Source organism: Ovis aries, chromosome 13 (genome assembly GCF_016772045.2).
Source record: "Ovis aries strain OAR_USU_Benz2616 breed Rambouillet chromosome 13, ARS-UI_Ramb_v3.0, whole genome shotgun sequence".
Lineage (NCBI taxonomy): Eukaryota > Metazoa > Chordata > Mammalia > Artiodactyla > Bovidae > Ovis > Ovis aries.
The window spans coordinates 61,869,879-61,889,238 of record NC_056066.1 but is presented as its reverse complement, the minus strand read 5'-3'; the positions used below and the strand labels follow the sequence as shown (position 1 = coordinate 61,889,238).

The 19,360-nt window shown below is 45.9% G+C and overlaps 2 protein-coding genes across 6 annotated transcripts in view; both read right to left on the bottom strand.

Moving 5' to 3' along the window:
• The window catches only part of EFCAB8 (EF-hand calcium binding domain 8), a 46,953-nt gene extending 40,870 nt beyond the window's left edge, over positions 1 to 6,083 (bottom strand). The window contains exons 1-2 of the mRNA XM_027976386.2: positions 6,015 to 6,083; positions 3,078 to 3,246 (exon numbers count right to left, since the gene is read on the bottom strand). Of these exons, the coding sequence (XP_027832187.2) occupies positions 3,078 to 3,246; positions 6,015 to 6,083 (238 nt within the window). The remainder of the gene's footprint in view (positions 1 to 3,077; positions 3,247 to 6,014) is intronic.
• A 10,552-nt stretch (positions 6,084 to 16,635) lies between these two features.
• Positions 16,636 to 19,360, bottom strand: part of MAPRE1 (microtubule associated protein RP/EB family member 1) — a 29,184-nt gene continuing 26,459 nt past the window's right edge. For all 5 annotated transcript variants that reach the window (XM_042230033.1, XM_015099832.3, XM_042230035.1 and 2 more), the window contains one exon: positions 16,636 to 18,351. In XM_042230033.1, coding sequence (XP_042085967.1) covers positions 18,295 to 18,351 — 57 coding nt within the window. In that variant the 3' untranslated portion in view covers positions 16,636 to 18,294. The remainder of the gene's footprint in view (positions 18,352 to 19,360) is intronic.

The window sequence follows — 19,360 nt, the reverse complement described above, 5'->3', positions numbered from 1 at the left end:
ATGCTTTTGAACTGTGGTGTTGGAGAAGACTCTTGAGAGTCCCTTGGACTGCAGTCCATCCTAAAGGAGATCAGTCCTGGGTGTTCACTGGAAGGACTGATGTTGAAGCTGAAACTCCAATACTTTGGCCACCTGATGCGAAGAGCTGACTCATTTGAAAAGACCCTGATGCTGGGAAAGATTGAGGACACGAGGAGAAGGGGACGACAGAGGATAAGATGGTTGGATGGCATCACCGACTCAATGGACATGGGTTTGGGTGGACTCTGGGAGTTGGTGATGGACAGGGAGGCCTGGTGGTCATGGGGTTGCAAAGAGTGGGACAAGACTGAGCGACTGAACTGAACTGAAAAAAACTGTTGAGTATAAGAAGAGACTAGACACAAAGGTGTCCTGGAAAGGATGGGTACACTGTGGGGACCAGTCAGGCCCCTGCACATTGCTGCTAAAAAGAAACACTCACCCAGTCTCACACGTATAGTGAACAAATGGTTCATTAAGAGCTCTTGTGGTCCAGTGGTCAAGAATCCACCTTGCAACACAGGGGACATGGGTTCAATCCTTGGTTGGGGAACTAAGATTCCACCGGCCGAGGAGCAAGAAGGCCCATGTGCTATGACTGCTGAGGGCCGCATGCCCTGAAGCCCACGTGACACGACCTGAGAGAGTCTGTGTGCCGCCAGGAAAGATCCCGCTTGACGCAACTAAGGCCTGACACAGCCAAGTAAATAATTTTTAAAAATAGCTCTTGAAGCACAAAAGTGAAAATATCATGTCCCTGGGGAGGGAAGGAGGGAGGGAGTGAGAGTCACTCAATCGTGTCCAACTCTTTGCGACCCTATGGATTGTATGTAGCCTGCCGAGCTCTTCTGTCCAGACAAGAATACTGGAGTGGGTTGCCATTTCCTTCTCCAAGGGATCTTCCTGACCCAGGGATCGAGCACTAGTCTCCTGCATTGCAGGCAGATTCTTTACCATCTGAGCCACCAGGGAAGCCTGACTACCCTTAATACATTCCCTAGGATCAGCATTGTAAAAATACTGTTATTTTTACTGTTATTGTTTAAAAAAAAAAAATAGTGGTCTACTTCAAAAAGAGGGAGAGGTGATGGCACTTTTAAAATTTTGATCTGTGCGAATATATTACCTGTTCAAAACAAAATACAATAAAAACTGTGGCCAAAACTGTGAATGTTGGGTCCTCCAAGACATGCGTGGTGCCTCCTGGCCGCCAAACACCAGCACCCAAAGAGCTCAGATGAGGAAGCATCTCAGCTTCAGGTCAGACTCCAGCGGTCCCTCCCCAGCTTCACTCTGCTCTTTATAAACAGGCCATTTGTTACCCTTCCTGCCCACATCACAGTGTGACTGTCAAACTCAAACTGATGGGGCAGGGAGCCATGGCCCCAGCATTGGTGCTCCGAGTCTACTGGATAGAAATAAAGATGCCTTAAAGAACTCCAGTAGCAATAATAAGTAAACTTTATGTGTATTTTCCCAAGGGGAAAATTAAAGCTCTGAAGAGAAAAAAAAAACTTATGTACAAAGATGTTCTTCACAATGTTATTTAAACTTGGTAAAAAGCTAAAAGTTGGAGACTTCCCTGGTGGTCCAGTAGTGAAGAATCCTTCTTGCAATGCAGGGGACATGGGTTCAGTCCCTGGTCAGGGAACTAATATCCCGCATGTCGTAAGCTCATGCACTGCGACTACTGAGGCTGTGTGCTCCAGGATCTGCACAGCACTAGAGGGTCCGTGCACCGCCAGGAAAGATCCCGTATGATGCAACAGAGACACCAAGAGCCACAACAAACACACAAATGTTTTAAAAAAACTAAATGTTTCATTTAGGGAAATGGCTTAGTCGACCGGTGGAGCCCTTGCATTCACTGCTAATGATGGTTCAGCAGATCACATAACATATGAAAAAAAAAAAAAAAAACCTTAAGAAATTAACAGTAAGAGAAAAAGGAGGGTGTGAAATTAAAGTATGGTTACAGACATGTGAAAACACATGCAGTCATCTGGGGCGAAGAGACGGAAGGTGACGGCAGACCTCCCAGCGTGCGTGCCCCGCTGAGTGTGGTGGAACCTACGGCCTGCTTCTGACCCACAGAAGACGGCAAAGGAGACAGGATGTGCGGGACTGTGTGCGCAGGACTACGTGATGGCAGCACGCCTCAGGCTGGCTTTCCCACCTCCCTGCCTGGCTTTCCTACCTCCCTGCCTGGCTTGAGTGTTGAAGCCAGCCTTGCTGGTGAGTCCCAGAGGGCCACCAACCAGGCAGCTCTAAGAGCTGAAGACAGTCGCCCTCCAATGGCCAGGACAAACTGAGAGCCCTTAGTCCTGTAGCTTCAAGAAACTGAATTCTGCATCAACTTAGGAGTGGATCTCTCACAAGGACTACCCTGGTGGTTCAGTGGCTAAGACTCCACACCTCCCAAGGCAGGGGGCCTGGGTTCGATCCCTGGTCAGAGAACTGGATCCCACATGTCCCAACTAAAGCTCTCACGTGCTGCAATTGAGCGTTCACATGCCACAGCTAAAGATCCCAGATGCTGCAACTAAGACCCAGTACAGCCTAATAAATAAATACATTTAAAAAAAAAAAAAAAAAGAAGTGAATCCTTCTAGTCAAGCCTAGTTGATACTGCAGCCCCAGCTGACTACTTGGTCACAGCCTGGTGAGACCCTGAGCAGAGGAGCTAGCTAAACTCTGCCCAGACTCCTGACCCACTGAAATGGTGAGATAGTGAACGTGTGTTGATTTAAGCCGTGAATTTTGTAGAAATACCGTTACACAGCAATAGACAGCAAGCCATGCATATGAAATTGTTCAGTTGCAAACACACTGAAATGCTGACAGTGGTTGTCTAAGTGTCTGGATTAGGGGTATTTTTTCCCTCGGTCCCAAATAGCCTCTAGTGGGCTTACAATACTTACAGAGCATATGATGAAAAGTTTTAAAGGACATACGGGATGCAAAAATGCTTGTGCAGCCTGCACCATCCACCCAGGCCGGGTCCTGGGTCCCACCCTGTGCAGAGGCCAGAGGCGGGGCCCATGACTCAGCCTCACCTCCAGTCGAGTTGACCTCGCTCTGAAATGTCTTCTCCATCTCAGCTAGGTTTGCCTCAGTGAACAGCTGAGATTCATATTGGAAGTCAGACGTCTGGCTAACAGAGATGGATGGTGTTGGGGAGCTGAGAACCTCTTTGTTCTTCCCGGGTCCACCTGCAAAGGACACCTGGAACACAGATGATGGCAAGAACCAGGCCCTGAGAGGGGTGACTTCCGGAGCTGAACAGTTTTAAGCACATCTATTGAAAGAGAACATCTGTGGGGTACATAGTGTTATGGTGTGTTACTTACTGATGCAAACAAGTAGGTCTGAGCCACTTTTAGCCCTAAGAAGTCCAAGGAAGGTCTGACTGCATCCCCTGACTCTGGGGAGTTAACTGTGGCTCCTCTTTTACAGATGTGCTGTGATTGAGGCTTAGAGGTTAGTGGCCACAGCCAAGATCCCACCTCACACATCGCAGGACTCTAATTTATAAGGTGCTTCAGTTTGGTAACTATAGAGTTCCACATCTTCAGTGGTTGGAATTCAAGACCCCCAAGGAGTCCGGCTCCATCTTCCCCAGCTATCATGATCTTGTCTTGACCAGACCAGACACCCCAGGTCAGATCAGATCACCTGCGCACAGAGCCCACCAGCTCACGCAGTCCCCGCCATCAGGGACTCTCAGCTTATTCCTCCTCCTGCTCACCTTCCCACATCCCCTACCTAGCCTTCCCCAGCCCTCCACGATTCTTCCGCTCTGCAGCCCCTACACGAGACTCATTTTGACACTTAGCACAGTGTTTCTGGTTACTGGAGGCTCAGGTCATCAAAGGCTGCCTCTCCCAGAAGACTCCAGGTGTGGACTATGTGATAACTGTTGTGTGTTGCCCACTGATATACACTGCCTTGGGTGCTGGGTAGTCAAGGAGACATCGGTCCAGAAAGTCAAAAGACAAGCGGAGGTTGGATTGCTCACTCTCCCTATGCCAAGTGTACCAACCACAGAGCTCATCCACCTACAAATCCAACTGTGAACTTGCCCTCATTCACTCAGGGTCTGTGCACATTTGTTGAGTCCCAGACACTGTGAACACACCGGTGAACAGAGTGGAGACCTGCCTTCATGGAGCCCAGCAGATGAGCTGGTTAATTCTCTCACCAGCCATGCAGCCCCCAGATTAGACATCCCAGCACCATCTTTGGCTCCTCCCTCTGCCTCCTTTCATTCTTACTGACCTTCATATTGCTTCTTACTGTAATCCAGTTCCTACATCTAAACCCTCCTCTCCCCTACTCCTGCCCCACCTTAAGCCCTAGCCTTCTGCTGGGACAAGTGCAGTGCCCTTCCCGAAATGGGACCAGAGTTTGTTCTTCCCTTCCAATCCACCGCCCAACACTGGAGCCAATCTTCTTTCTGGAAGGCAAGTCTGATCATGACTTGACCCCAGCTGACACTTTCCAGATTACTCCTGTCATCCCCATCAACTCCTGAGCGTGGCACTCAAAGCCCTTTGCCACGCAGTTCTGACCGGTTTCTAGTTTCATTGCACACACCGCAGTCCAGGCACACCAACTGCTCTCCACCGCCCCACAATCACAGCCAACATTCCACATCTGCTCTCGTCCTTCCCTCTCTGTGACACAGACCGTCACCTCGAGAGGTGAAGTCCCACCCATTCTTCAAAGTCTGGCTCAAATGCACCTCCTCCGAGGAGCTCCTCAGTGACTTTCAGGTGGAGTTATCACCGCCACCGCTGTGCTCCCAAATTCTTTGTTCCTATCTGCCATGCATACATGACTCCTGTGCGTGCCTGTCCATACATGTAGCAGCAAGGCATGGTGGGAAACATGACGGGAGAGCCCCAGATCTCTGGACTAGGATTCCTCCTGGCTCCCTGCTCCCAGGCTCATTTAGTGTGGGCTTGTTACCTCACTTCTCTGAGCCACAAGTTGCCTTGTCTGCAGAATCTCTCTCCCTAATACCCACCTTGCAGGGTTGTAGTGAGACAAAATGACACCTGAACACACGTGAAGCCCCACCACATGGTATTACACAATCCATGAGAACTGTTATTTCTCTCCATCTCACAGTGAGCTCTTTATTCATTTATTTTTGGCTGCACTGGGTCTTCCCTGCTGCACACGGCCTCTTTGTTTCGGTGCACAGGGGCCTCTCTAGCTGCGGAGCACCAGCTCTAGGGTGCATGGGCTCAGGAGTCGTGACACGTAGGTTTGGTTACCCCATGACACATGGGATCTTAGTTCCCCGACCAGGGATCCAACCAACCCACATCCCCTGCATTGAAAGGCGGATTCTTAACCACTACACCCCCAGGAAGTACCAAAGTGGGCTCTTTGAAGGCCGGGGCATTTTAAATTTATCTTCATTTAATCTACACTAGTTGTCTCCCTGTTTCCCAGCCCCAAGCACACAATGGACACTGACTACTCATCTGACTTGGTAATACTCTGTACAGCCCATCCCACCGTTATCACAACGTGGCTGGACAAAATTAAGTAGAGTCCAAGACTTCCCTGATAGCTCAGCTGGTAAAGAATCCGCCTGCAATGCAGAAGACACCGGTTCGATTCCTGGGTCGGGAAGACCCCCTGGAGAAGGAATAGGCTACCCACTCCAGTGTTCTGGCCTGGAGAATCCCCTGGACTCTACAGTCTGTGGGGTTGCAAAGAGTCAGGCACGACTGAGTGACTTTCACTTTCAAGTAGATACTATAAATTGGTGAACTTAGGTTTATTGCATTCAGCCCATGAAGTGCTTCAAAAGGCAAAACCAGCCTACTGCAACTTGAACTTAAGTTATCAACATTTTGTAAATATCTAGGCTTGCAACTCCCAGTGCGGAGGCTGATAACCTGATAATCAACAGATGTGGATGCTGTCTGGCAGCTCTGGAATACCCCTTCCATTATCAACTCTGATGATTTTCTTACCTTTCGAGGCAGAGGCTTGTCTCTTAAGTCCTCAGAAGACACAGGTCTTGACCTAGAATAGGGAATCATAGTGGCTTTAACTCTGATCTTTGTAAGGACCATGTGGAGGCTGACCTAGCTGAATCACAGGAGGATGGAAAAGAAGTCAAGGTCAAGGGAGAAGGTGGCTGCCCCAGGCCTGTGGACCCCCAACTCGCATATGACAAGCACCCCACATCCCACTGGGGCTCCTCCAACACAGAGCTTTTCCAGAGCTTATAGCTGCAAGCCTTCTTTCCTCTGATGGGGAGCTGTCTTCCTGATGATCTGAGAGTCCTCAGGTTACTATACTCCTGGCTTCATGCCAGCAGCTTCCTAAAGGCAGTCACCCATTTTACAGAAGTAGAAAAGGCTTAGGTCATGCAGGGGTCCAACTGTAATCCACAGATTAGGGAAATAAGGTCGGGGGAAAGCATGTTTCCAGAGGGTCAAAGGTTTCCATTCATCAAAGGTAGGGCAAGAAGAGCCCCTGACTCTCCGCAACGGGCACCCACACCCAGCCCTCGATGTCCTTAGAGACAGGACTTCTTTAGGGAGCTGACAGGACTCCCCTCACGCAGCATGGGGGCAGGTGCAAGTGCGTGGGAAAGGTCTGTTCCATGGAGCTCTGCTCTGAGAATACAAAGGGCACACTGCCCTAGGTCAACGGACCTCCACAGAGGGTGGAAGACAGTGGTGTGTTAGGGTTATTAGGAGCATCCATCCACCCCATGAGCAAGTGCCACCAGCAGGAATCAAGGGGGCGCTCCAGGACGGTAGGGGAATGGCAGGGAAGAGATGAGTCCCAGACAGGCTCGGGGGACAGAGCAAATGAGCCAGTTTGGCTTGACAAGGTGCTCCTGGGTGGGAGGGGAGGAACGGTGCAAGAGGAAGGAGAAGAAAAATGGAAGCAGGGTCTTAAATACCTTCGCCAGGAAGTCTGAACAGCACGCAGGGCAGTTATGAAAACTCACCAGCCTAAGATGTGGGGAGTGAGGAGGAGGAAGACCAGAGGACTGTCCAGCGGTGTCCCAACCTAAACCGTGTCTCGGTGACAGCCCAGATATAAGGACCGAAGGGGAGAGAAGAGCCAAAGGAAAGGAGACTTGGAGGCCAGGAACCAAGTAACTGAGGGAAATGCCAGAAACATTTCCAGGAAAGGAAACAATGGGGGAAAGTGGTTTAATGCACATGATGCTGGGCTATACAATCAGAGATAAAAGACAAGTTCCTAGAAATATGGGGACTGAAAAGTGGCTACGCTGAGGGGATAGAGAGAGCAGGAAAAACACACAAAAGGCAGGGTGGGTCAACTGGAAGTCTGAGACGCTCCACAGTGAGCCATGGTGATAAGGAAGGACGCGGAAGATGGCGATACAAGGTCACCGGTGAGAAAGCTGCAGAGCTGTACTCACGAGTCCATATCTGGTAAGAATATTCCATGGAGGTGTTGGCACATGCCTAGAGAGAGAGCCTGGAAAAATATACTCCAAAGGTAATGGCAGCTATTTCTGGCACGTGAGATCAGAGAGAATGTCTATAGTATAAAACCATGCGTTTCTCTTTATTTTTTAATTCAGAAAAGATTCATGGTAATCTTGAAGATTTATTTAAAGAGTGAATGGTGGGTAGAGTTTAGTCATCTGTGAAAGCTCACTGGACAGGAGCGCTGGCGGCAGCGTCGTTCCCAGCATCGAGAAGCACGGCGGACGCTTGAATGGCTGAATAAGTCAGAGCACCTGCACTCGGGACGCCACCCAAGGAGCCAAAAAGATGAATCAGACCTTCAGCAGACGACCAGGGGCAATTTCCAGGAGATACTCAAAAGAAAAGAGTGCACAGAATGAGGCCAATATTTACAAAAGGATGATGAATGGGTGCGTGCTGATACATAGAAGGTACGTGTACACGTACCCACATCTGTAAACAGGTCTACCCTTAATAGTTACGGGGCCAAGGGCAAAAGAACAAACACTGGTCCACACAGCAAGTCGTTACTTAAAATGTTCATAGATTAATATACTGTCAAATAAAATATATTCTCTTCATGTGCCTTTACAAATACTTTTCATAACAACCTGGAAGGCCTCCAAGCCCTCTGTCCTGCTGCCCTCTCATTCCTGCTTGGGGGTTGGCGGGGGGGAGCTTGTAAACGGTGGCATGTGGACGGCCACCATCACCCGTACACCCGTACATCCCATGCCTCCACGGCTCCATGACCACCGCAAGCCTAGGCAGGGCTGCCCTCAAGCCGTGCACTGAGCGACTTCCCTGGCGGTCCAACGGTTAGGCCTCCGCACATCCAACTGCAGGGGGCACAGGTTCCATCCCTGGTTGGAGAACTAAGATCTCATATGCTGCAAGGAACAGCCAAAATATAAAAAGAATTTTTAAAAAAGGTTTTAATGATGCACTAAGGAATAGGCCCCCAGACTCTGGAATCAGGCTCAAAGGGATTTGGGCAGGTAATTCCAGTATTGAGAGCAGTGGAGGAAGAGGGGCAGTGCACCAGCAGGGCTGACCAGCCATCCTCTACCTCCCTCATCTAGTAGAAAGGGACATGGTCAGACAGGGGACAGAGTAGGTTGCCTGGCTCAGGGCAGGGGCCTTTCTGGCCTGGTCTAAGGGACTCCTGTACTGTTAGTACACACAGAACTATCAACATAGACACTAGGGTGTTGATATGGATTATGGAGAGTAGGGGTCCAGTGTGGCGAAAGAGGTGGGCCAGGAATAAAGGAATACAACAAGTCTGCACTAACAGAAGGCACATATATCATCCCGTTTATATTAAGAAGGCAAGCATGGGCAGGTATACAGAAAATGACTGTATTTTCTTTTGCTTTAAAGTCTGGGTTAACAAGTTAACTAAAGTCAACATCACTCATGAGGGAGCCAAAGGCCATGCCTCATGGTGTGCTGGACTCTGGACCACTGCTTTTGCGGTATCCCCTACAAACCCATAACCTGACAGTCCCAAACTGAAGGACATTCTACTAAGTAAGTAGGCTTCACTCTTAAAAATCTTAGTGTCATGAAGGACAAAGATTAAAGCACATTGAAGGTGACTGAAGAGAGGTAACGACTAAAGGCAATGTGTGATCTGAACTGGATCCTAGACTCGGGAAGCAAAAGGTCTCAAGGGCATTAGGACCATCAGTGAAATTTAAACATGCCTTTACATTTTTAGGTGATATTGATGTTGTTTCCTGCTTATTAGACGATCTGGGCAAAGGGGAGTTCTTTATACTATTCTTAAAACTACTTAAAATTTTATTATTTCAAAACTATAAGTTTTATGAGAGAAATATGAGTTTAACCAGAAGAGTGGAGCTGTTTGTGTTCAAGGACTGAGGCCACAAACGGGAACAAATACTGGTGGAGGACAATTAATGATACCCAAGAGCAAAGCACAAGAAGCAGAGAAGTACTGGCAGGGAAAGATTTAGCTGGAGAGTTAAATATCCATGTAGGATGAGAGCAGATGAGAGGAAGCCTGCTCTGAGGGGAAGGCAGCTGGGGTTGGGGTGGGGGGTTTGGTACAAACCTGGAAACAAGAGTGAGAGCTTAGAACAGCCACTAGGGGAGCAGGCAGGCAATGGGAGAATAACTGGTTTGCTGTTTTTAAGAATCTGTAGCAGCAGGTGACTCCAAGTGCAGTAAAGCTGCCCTGGAAATCGAGCTGAGAGAGGCTCAGCTCTCCCGTTTGGCCTTGAGTCTCAGGTATGCAAAGAACTGACTCATCAGAAAAGACCCTGATGCTGGCAAAGATTGAGGGCGGGAGAAGGGGACAACAGAGGACGAGATGGTTGGATGGCATCACCAACTGGATGGACAGGAGTTTGGGCAAGCTCCGGGAGATGGTGAAGGACAGGAAAGCCTGGTGTGCTGCAGCCGACGGGGTGACAGAGCTGGGCACAACTGAACGCCTGACCACTGGCTCTCAGGGCCCCGGGGGCGTGTGAGAGACTAACCCCAGACTCTCACTCACCCTGACCCGATCTGCTCTCCCCAGTTAAGACTGCTCGCTGTATTTAACGGAGGCTTATTGGTGTTCAACTTCCTCCTCGGCTGAGACATCTTGGCAGCCAGCCCCAGGTCCGGAGCAGCTCCTCTGTGGTCGCTATGGAGCTCCGAGGGCCTCCACAGACTGCAGGGCCAGTTGGCCACACTTAGAACCAGGAAAATGAGACAGAATTCCACACGCAGAACACAAAATGGAACATCAGAATCCATCCCACAAACCGTTACCACGCGGCCATTTTTCACCCAATCTGAGACACTCTTGTGATGAAGTTGGACTGAGAGCAGACAGTCGACAGGAGCAGCGCCAGTACTTGGAGCCAGGACACATGTGAGTGGAGGACGATCCACAGGACAAGGGCAGCACCGAGAACCCACCTGCCATGGAAACCATGGAAAATGCCAGCAAGTCTAATGATAAATCCAGAAGGCCAACTGGCCCCCCAGTTGGGGGGACAGTGGAAGGCACAGCAGCCTTCTTAAAATGAGCTGCACAAGCTCCAAATCTTGATTTGGCTGCATTGGGTCTTAGTTGCAGCATGCGGGATCTTCACTGCCACTGGTGGGACCTTTTGTTGCAGCATACCAACTCTCCAATCGTGGCTCGAGGGCTCATTATTGTCGCTCAAGGGGTCGAGGAGCTGCAGCACGTAGGCCGAGTTGTTCCGTGGTAGGTGGGATCTTAGTTCCCCAACTAGGGACTGAACCTGTGTGCCCTGCACTGTATGGAAGATTCTTAACCACTGGACCACCAGGGAAATCCCGAGCTCCAAAACAGGAAGGTGACAAGAGAATTGTGTGTGACACGAGGGTCTTATTAACCCAGACTTCAAGGCAGGCCTGGACTCAAGGCAGCACTGTTCAGTCTTGCCCCTGGCCCAATTCAGCAGCATCAGTTGGTCAAAGGTAAATCTCTTGTGGGAGAATTCAACCAGGGACATGGATTACACGCTGAGTCACATTTCATGATTACCCAGATGTTAACCAAAATGTTAACTGACCACCAAGCCAAGACGCCCCTCCCCAGATCTTCATCACATAGAGACCACCCACAGACAGAAAAAAATTCCTGCTCCCGTTTCATCAACAGTGAAGACAAAAGATTTCATCATACTGTAAAACATGAGTGGAGTGGTTCAATGAAATGTCATAAAAGATGCAGGTCTTTTAAAGCAGTTTTATTAAACTGGGTATTAATAAACTAGAAGGGTTTATTTAAATTTTAAAAAAGAAGAAAAAACAGAAACAAAGCTGATGGTGCTACATTTGACTGTTCCCCACTGTTTTTTTGACTTGAAGCTTTCATTTTCCAATCCAATGTTATCATTTCTACTTACAGGTGTCCATGTTTATCCACATTTTTTACATGGGTCTAAAACAAACATGCTAGCATTCATTCACAATAAATATCATTTTCCTTCCCAAACAAGAAACATCAGAACAGGGAAATTAGTTAAGATGCATTCCACTTTTTAGGTAAGAAAAACTTCAGAAAACCCCTGCCTAAGAATAAAAAAATCATGATAACCAGTAACTCATTTAAAAACAGAAGCAGAAGGGAAGGTGTTGAAGGAAAGAAAAAAATCTAGACAAAACCTCAGTACAACACAATCCTGGAGAAAGCTCAAAGTCCTACTCAACGCCTACAAGTTGAGGCATCACTCGCCAATGCCAAGGAGACCCTACTCTGCTCCCTAACAGTGGAGATGGGATGGGTGCTGCCGGAAGGCTTCAAGGGTACTCAAGGACATGGCTGACTCATCCAGGGAAGGCGGCCCCACTCTGCTCAGAAGCGGTACCAACTCTGCTCTCTTCAGCTTTACCACTGCGGGTTTTTAAAATGTCAAAAATTGTATTCTGGGACCTGCCTGGGGGTCCAGTGGTTGAGACTCCACATTTCCAATGCAGAGAGCTCAGGTTCAACCCCCGGTCAGGGAACTACGATCCCTCATGATTCACAGTGTGGCCCCCAGAATTTTTTAACTTTAAATAGTTGTATCCTAACATACTTTTTTAAAAAATTCCTTAATAAAGCTAACAAAAGTGAAAACTTGTATCCTCAGCTTTATAAAATATATCAAAAATTTTAAGGTGCAACTTGATGCTAAGGAGAGGCTTTTTCCTTTCCAAAATCAAATAAACAAGACAGAAGCCAGTGACCACTGGGAACTGCAGGGGACCCAGAGGATTAATGAATGTTAAGATTACACCTTCAGTTGAGACCAACTCCTCAGCTCACATGGCACTTAAAACAATGCTCTTCCCACCACAACCCACCGCCAGAGAGAATTCCCAGTTCAGATACCAAAGATTTCAAAATACCACGCATGATTCAAGAAAACAGTAGCTTCTTGGGGTGGTTTAGTACCTACTTACCCACTTCCTCCAAAAAAAGAATGGAAAACAGAAATTAAGTCAAGAGAGCTACAGATGCTCGGGGAATTTTTTTTAAAATAACTTTATTTCATTCAACATAATTGTTTCTTCTCTCCGCTTTTAAAATTAGTAGGGAGGGAGGGGCACACACAGGGGCAAGCCGGGATTCGCCTACAGCTACCTGTAAAAAAAAGTTTATTCCATTCTTCTCGGTAGCGTTTAAATTTCAAAGTAAAAACAGCAGTCATATATAATTACACATATTTAACTCATTATTTTGTAGAAAAACACATAAAATACAAAAAAAAAAAAAAAAGCAATATCTAGTGAGAAACCTTTAGAATGCAAAAAACCCAGATGACCTTGAGGTACACTGGATCTTAAAATCATTAGAACTACTCCAAAATATATAAATGAGCCTGATCAGGAGAAATATAAAATAAGAATGTGACAAAGTAACTGTGAAGCAAGCAAGAGAGGAAAGAAATCTGAAGGTCACTCAAGATTAGACAAGGACAAACCATGACGGATCTGGTGGGAGCAATACATTTCGATTCCTGCACTAAATGGCAGGCCAGGAACGGCTACATTAGCAAAGCTCTCCCTGCAGCTTCCAGCCTATGGGGGGAGGGTAGGGGCAGGAGAGAGCCAAACTCACGTGTTGAGCCACTTTTTATTTCACCTGTCAACATCTCTTCTTTCAGAGTCAAAAACTTTTATTGAAACACAAAAGGATGTACACTTTACAAACCATTTCACTGTCAGTGCGAGTTTTTTCAAATTTTCACACACAAAATGTCATTGATGCTGAAAAACACTGTGCTTTTTTTTGAACCAAAATTGTTTTAACTGATGAAACCTGGCCTCCAGAGGCAACAGTTGCTGGAACTGGGCACTCTCCCACTCTTTCTGGCTCCGGTATCCTGCTGGCTTTTACAGATCTAAGTAATTTTTCCTGGCTCAGAAGGGATCCCAGGGAAACCATCCTCACTCATCTCCTAACTGAGGCAAAGAAAAGCTCTGCAGACCAGGGATGCAGGGCCTGGAGGAGGACACTGGTCTCAACTCCTGGCCCTTGGCCTCCTGATCACAGCACTTCTTCGGTCCTCTTGATAATGGTCAGAAAAGGGCTCCAGTCACATATTCCCTTTATATATTCAGTCCACCCACTTGCATGCTTGAGCCTGGCTTAATTTTATAAAAGTCTACACTGCAGTTTGTGGATCATCCATGAAGGTTGTCTTAGAAGCCCATCTTTGTCCCTGCTGGAAACTAGTAACAGCCATAAAGACAGCTTTGTTAAGACCTACCCTGGTGGACTGACCCTCACTACTGGCTTCCCAAATCTCATTCTCCCATGAGAAGTGATAATTAAAGACATCAGCAAATACAGTAAATTGTTCTTTCTCCTCTTCTTCATACCTGCATCCAGCCTATCCTCACCAATTCCTACAGACTGTGAAAAATATTGTCATCCAGGAAGAAGGGAAAAATTTTTTTTGAATTTTTAAGTTAAGACATCTTACAGAATTTCAAACTGCTAACAGATCACTCTGTAATTCTAAGTCTCTCAGCACCATTTATGAAGTGCTAGGCTTTGATGGCTAACTTGCTTTGCTCTTCCTATGATCACAGGATAAAGACCTGCCTCTGTTTTTTCTCATCCTACCCCCAGAAACATGTTCGTGAAGGCTACGTTCATTTTACATTTCAGAACCTCGGAGCCTCCAATTCGAAAGAAATATAGGTTATTTTAATTTTTTAAATTTCTATATGTATATATACAGAGTCCTGGAATAAGGGGCCCAGAATTCCAACTCTAAGGTTAGACCTGCTTATCTAGATAATGAAATTAGTGAAGCAACCTGACCACAACCTCAACAGAAAGCTGTGCGCTAGGCTAAGGTAACACTGCTTTCCAACTCAGATTAAGCTAAAAAGGAAACAGACCTTCACAAGTTATAGCTGCTTAACAATCTGGCTGAAGGCATGTGTGGTAATGGTCAAGTTCAGTGTAAAAGCATAGAATTCTTCTTCAGGCTTTTCTTCAGAAAAGGACTCTGCATACTCAAGCCTCACACGTGAAAACTGAGAAAAAAGTAGCAAGTGTCAGAAATAAACACGAACTCATCAGGTTTTAAAACTTTGTACCTGGAACGTATGAATTCAAAACTACAGTACAAGCCTGATTTTAAATCAATGGCAACAGTGCCAGACCAGCAAAATGACTGGTGATTCAGGAACACTGACCACAGACAGGCTCAGGTTCAGCTTGGCTCAAAGCAATCACTTCCACTCTGCTGACAGCAGTCAGATCTGGGTCACCCACATACTAGCAAGCTAATCTGATCAAGCTGATCACGCCTAACGCTGAGGTTTTGTTTGTAGACTCTGCTGAACAATGGTAACCATCAGAAGAAGAGTTCTTCATACCAAATCTCATAAACAATCCTTAAAGAAAAATTTCCCTAGACTTATCTTGGTTATACCAAAAGGAAACTGCTTCCTTTCCAACACCTTATTATATCCTGAAGAAAATACTTATCTTTAAATCAATGAATCTGAATTATTGAATCACCAAATCTTCATTCAAAAGAAAAAGGTAAAAGGTGTGTTTAGATCATGATTTCACTTGGGGGAAAAAAAGGGATGAAAATGATAGTCTCAAAAGAAAGGAGCTGCACTCCTCAATCGTCCAAGCTGGAAAAAAAAAAAATTAGAACTTGTTACTTACAATTTTACAAAATACTCAAAGCCTATCTGAGGAATTGCCTGCCTGAATTCTCAGGATTCAAAACCCCTGGCCTAAGCTTTTCTGATTCATACACTTCAAACTGGGTCTGAAGAACCAAGCAGTGCTTTCTAACACTGTGGTTACCTTTTCTGGTTCTCAGCTTATTCTGATGTCAACAAGCACCAGGTGAGGGAGGCACTGCAGTCACCACTGTCCTCCTTGTTTTGCAAGTCAGAACAAGCAATCAATTATTAATAACTAAAAGTCACAAAGCTAGGAGCAATCTACAAGGACTCTAACCTGATACCCCCCTGCCAGTTACATTTGAGCTGGCAGAGATAAATGCTATGACCAAAATTAGCTCTGAAGACTACATTAAACCAGGTCATCTGAAGCACATAGTAAAATGCAGATTTCTAATCACCTAACTCAGAATTTCTGCCAATTGGACTTCAGAAACTTTATGTCAATCAAGTTCCACAGGTGATTCTGAAACCCATCAGTCTGAGGACCACCAGCATGAGTGAATCCTAAATCCAAATCCAGCCATCTGTTTACCTATCCTGCATGCAACACAGGCCTTGCCAAGCAAACCAAGCAGCTTATTCAAGATCACAGCACCCATGACCTAACCTAAATGAGACCCACTTAAATACTACGTGCCTCAGCCTAAATAGCCAGGCCAATGGACTTACTAGGTCAGAAGTACATACAGTATCAGCTTCACTCTTTCCAAGGTAACTTCTCAGCTGACAATACTCAACATTTTATTCACAAACTCCATGCACTCCTGGATGTATCTTCTTATAGATTATCAACACACATGGTATCCAATTCCTTCTGAAGGTGTAACATTTCAGTGAAGGCATCATACTGCTAACTTCTAGAGGAAGTATGGAAGTAATCCTAGCGAAAGTCATGAAGTTTGGTTTACAAATCATCCCTAACTGTGGTCAGTACCCTAAAGATCATACTGAAAACTACCTTCTGCCCATTTAACTTTATTTCATACTGAAAATAGCAGCACATCACCTTCTGAACTCATTTCTTAGAGTATAGAATTTTTACAGATGATTTCGGATTGTTATAGATTGGCTGTGTTTACTGACTTTGAAACACACTTTCAGGGGAAAAAATAAAACAGTACTGCCCCATGGTATCCACCAAGCTCTGTCCTGTAGATTTTCTCTGAAGGAAACAGCCTGAGGAAGCTTCATGGCATTGAGGCCAAGCTCTGCACTTCTGAAAGCCCTCTCACAGCAACATGAAAGTGTGAAAACAGCAGGAGGCTTAGAAGTCTACTGTTTGAATGGAGAAAAAAGAAACAGCCTTAAAATAACCACATCTGAAAAAAACAGTGAAGGATTCCAAAAGATCAGCCCTAATTTAAGGAAGAAGCATGGCTACCGTATCATTTGAACCTAAAAGAATATACCCAGGGCAAGACAAATTTCAGAAGACATGACACTCTTGAAATACAGAATTTTATTTAGAAACTGTTTAAAAATAGAAAAAAAAAACCCTGTCAAGAAAGACCAGGTGGAAAATGGGTTCCCAACAAAATGGAATTTTAGGGCAACAAAAGTCTAAAAGGCCACAAAAGAGAAATAGCACCACTGTTATTTGAACAATGGCTAGTTACTTGCATTTTTTGGCATTGTTAATCACTGAATCTGGGTTTTCCTCTGAATTCCACACAGAGCATGCACTACACAACAATTTTATCATCAAATACCTGCTTGCTACACACATTTCAGGACAAGCTACCACCAGAAACAAATCAATACACATACATCAGGGGCTGAACAGTCTCAGCAGTGGGGGACACACACATCGCAGAATTCTGCCAAACAAAGGAACTGAGTCGGCTGTGAGCAAAGCAAATGAGGGGGTTAAGGAATGAAATATTTTAAATATTAATAATTAATTCAGACATGGTACTCTATTTTCTGCAAAAGAAAATTAACATTTAGTCACACGCTAACATTTTTATCTCCAAAGAGATTAGTGCACTGGCAAAGCATTCCGATAACAGTGGAGGGCTGTGGACAGCGGTACCGAAAACGCCCAGCCTTGCAGATCCCAAGGGAGTGGTGGCCTTCACGTATCACTCCCTTTGCCAGAGGTCCAGAAAGAACTTGCAGTATGATCACTTGCCTGCTGAACTTCCACTCTAAGCAGCAAATTTTAAGGAGCCAAAGAGGAGTCCCCAGTGGGCAAGGGGAGCAGAGAAGAGGAACATGTCAAATGTAAACTTAAAAGACAGTAAAACGGGACACAGCCCCCATTCAAATCCCAGAGATGTGGGCAAGTCCCCAAAAGTAGTTGTTAGGTTTAAAAACTGGACACACCTCATTTCAAAAAAAAAAAAAAACAAACAAACACGCACAGTACACAGAATTATCAGGGATAACTGGAAAAATCACCAGAGAAATGCTCAATGAAAATCAAGCTCTTTGACTCAGACGTCTCAGGCCTGAAACACACCCTCTATTCATCCAGGCAACAATGCCTCTTGCTTCTTAGCAGGCATGCTACTGGTCAAGGACATCAAAATGGCTTACAAAATAACTTTTCAAATTTTGCTTTTGGGCCAACATCTGGGCTCATGAGGATCAAGCAGTCCTGCGAAGGCTGGGAACAGCAGGTCCCAAAGGCTCCAGGTTCCAGCCCTTCCTTCCCAGACACAATGTCAAACACACATCTTATATTTTGAAATATGGAAGCATCTTTTAAATACTCTTAAGGCATTTATTTATTAAAACGTTCTCTGCCAAGATTTCACATTAACTTAAAATTCAAATCAGTCTTTACATTTCTCTACTGAGGTCTCCACCTTCTCCAGCTATCAGTGCTACCAGCATCCACAAAGTGAGCCCCATGGTCAGCCTCTTTGTTCCCTGGGTGAACCAACTAGATGTTAATACTGCTCTGCTACAAGGTAAACGCTCCTAACTCAAACTTATTGGAAAAGGAGTGAAACTTCTGCAAAGTGCACTTTTAGAAGAGGTACTTTTGCTTATGAAAAGAAACCAGTGAGTCCTCTAAGAATAATAAAAGGGAGTATTTTACAGTTAAGCACATGATTTGGAGTGAAGAATTCAGATGTTGCTCGGCTGGTCCAGGCTATTAATACTCTTCCTGTTCCTCCTGTGGGCCCCCTTCATCAGGTATCACGAAGCCTTCCTGAAATGGGAAGATGGGAGGGGAAAGCCATTAGTCAACGCTGAATGAAAGATCAGTTTCTACTGTGGGTTCCCTTTCCTCATATTTAAAGCCTCTCAAAGTCAATGGTTCCTCCTGTCTCTACCACACACTTGGGGCACTGAAGGGCACAAGACCCAGTGACTGCTTTCCTATTAGTTGGGCAGTGGAGCCACATCGCACAGGACAAAACTGGGCACCAACTCACCCTCACGCTGTTCAGGGTGATGGATGTGTCCACTGTCCTGGTGATGGCAATGATGTCAAACATCAAGCTGTCATTAAACCAACTGAACCTCAAAGAAGCTGGTTAAGAAAACAAACCCTCAAAAATCCCTGAAGTCACCACAATAGTACCAGATCATCTCCTCCAGTAACGTGTCCATACGGCCAGCTTTTCCTTCACGCCTTCTTTTGACTGCACTTAGGAACCTGCATCCCCTTCAGGAGAAGGGGACGACAGAGGATGAGATGGTTGGATGGCATCACTAACTCAATGGACATGAATCTGAGCAAGCTCCAGGAGATGATGAAAAGGAAGGAAGCCCGGTGTGCTGCAGTCCATAGCATCGCAAAGAGTCAGACATGACTGAGTGACTGAGCAACAAGAAGGAACCCGCATACCGCTGCAGGTGCTGTGGGTGGTCTGCTTACCCACAGCTACCAAGGCTGACCAAACACGAGCAGCATGGGAGACCTCAGATGTGTGGCTCCCACCTCACACTCACCCCAGGCATCTGGCATGAGCTAATGGCTACACCACCATAAAAACTTAAGACTCCCCCTTCACCCACCATCTTTTTTTTTAAACTAAACCTCTATGGCTAAATTTACTTAACATATGACTCCACTAAAACAATACTCGGACTAAACCCAAAGACACCTGTATCTTCATTAACTTTGGTTTGGTTTTTTTTTTTTTCATTAACTTTGTTTGCATTATCTGGCATACAGCAAGCCTGAAACACAGATTTATTGAACAAATTATCAA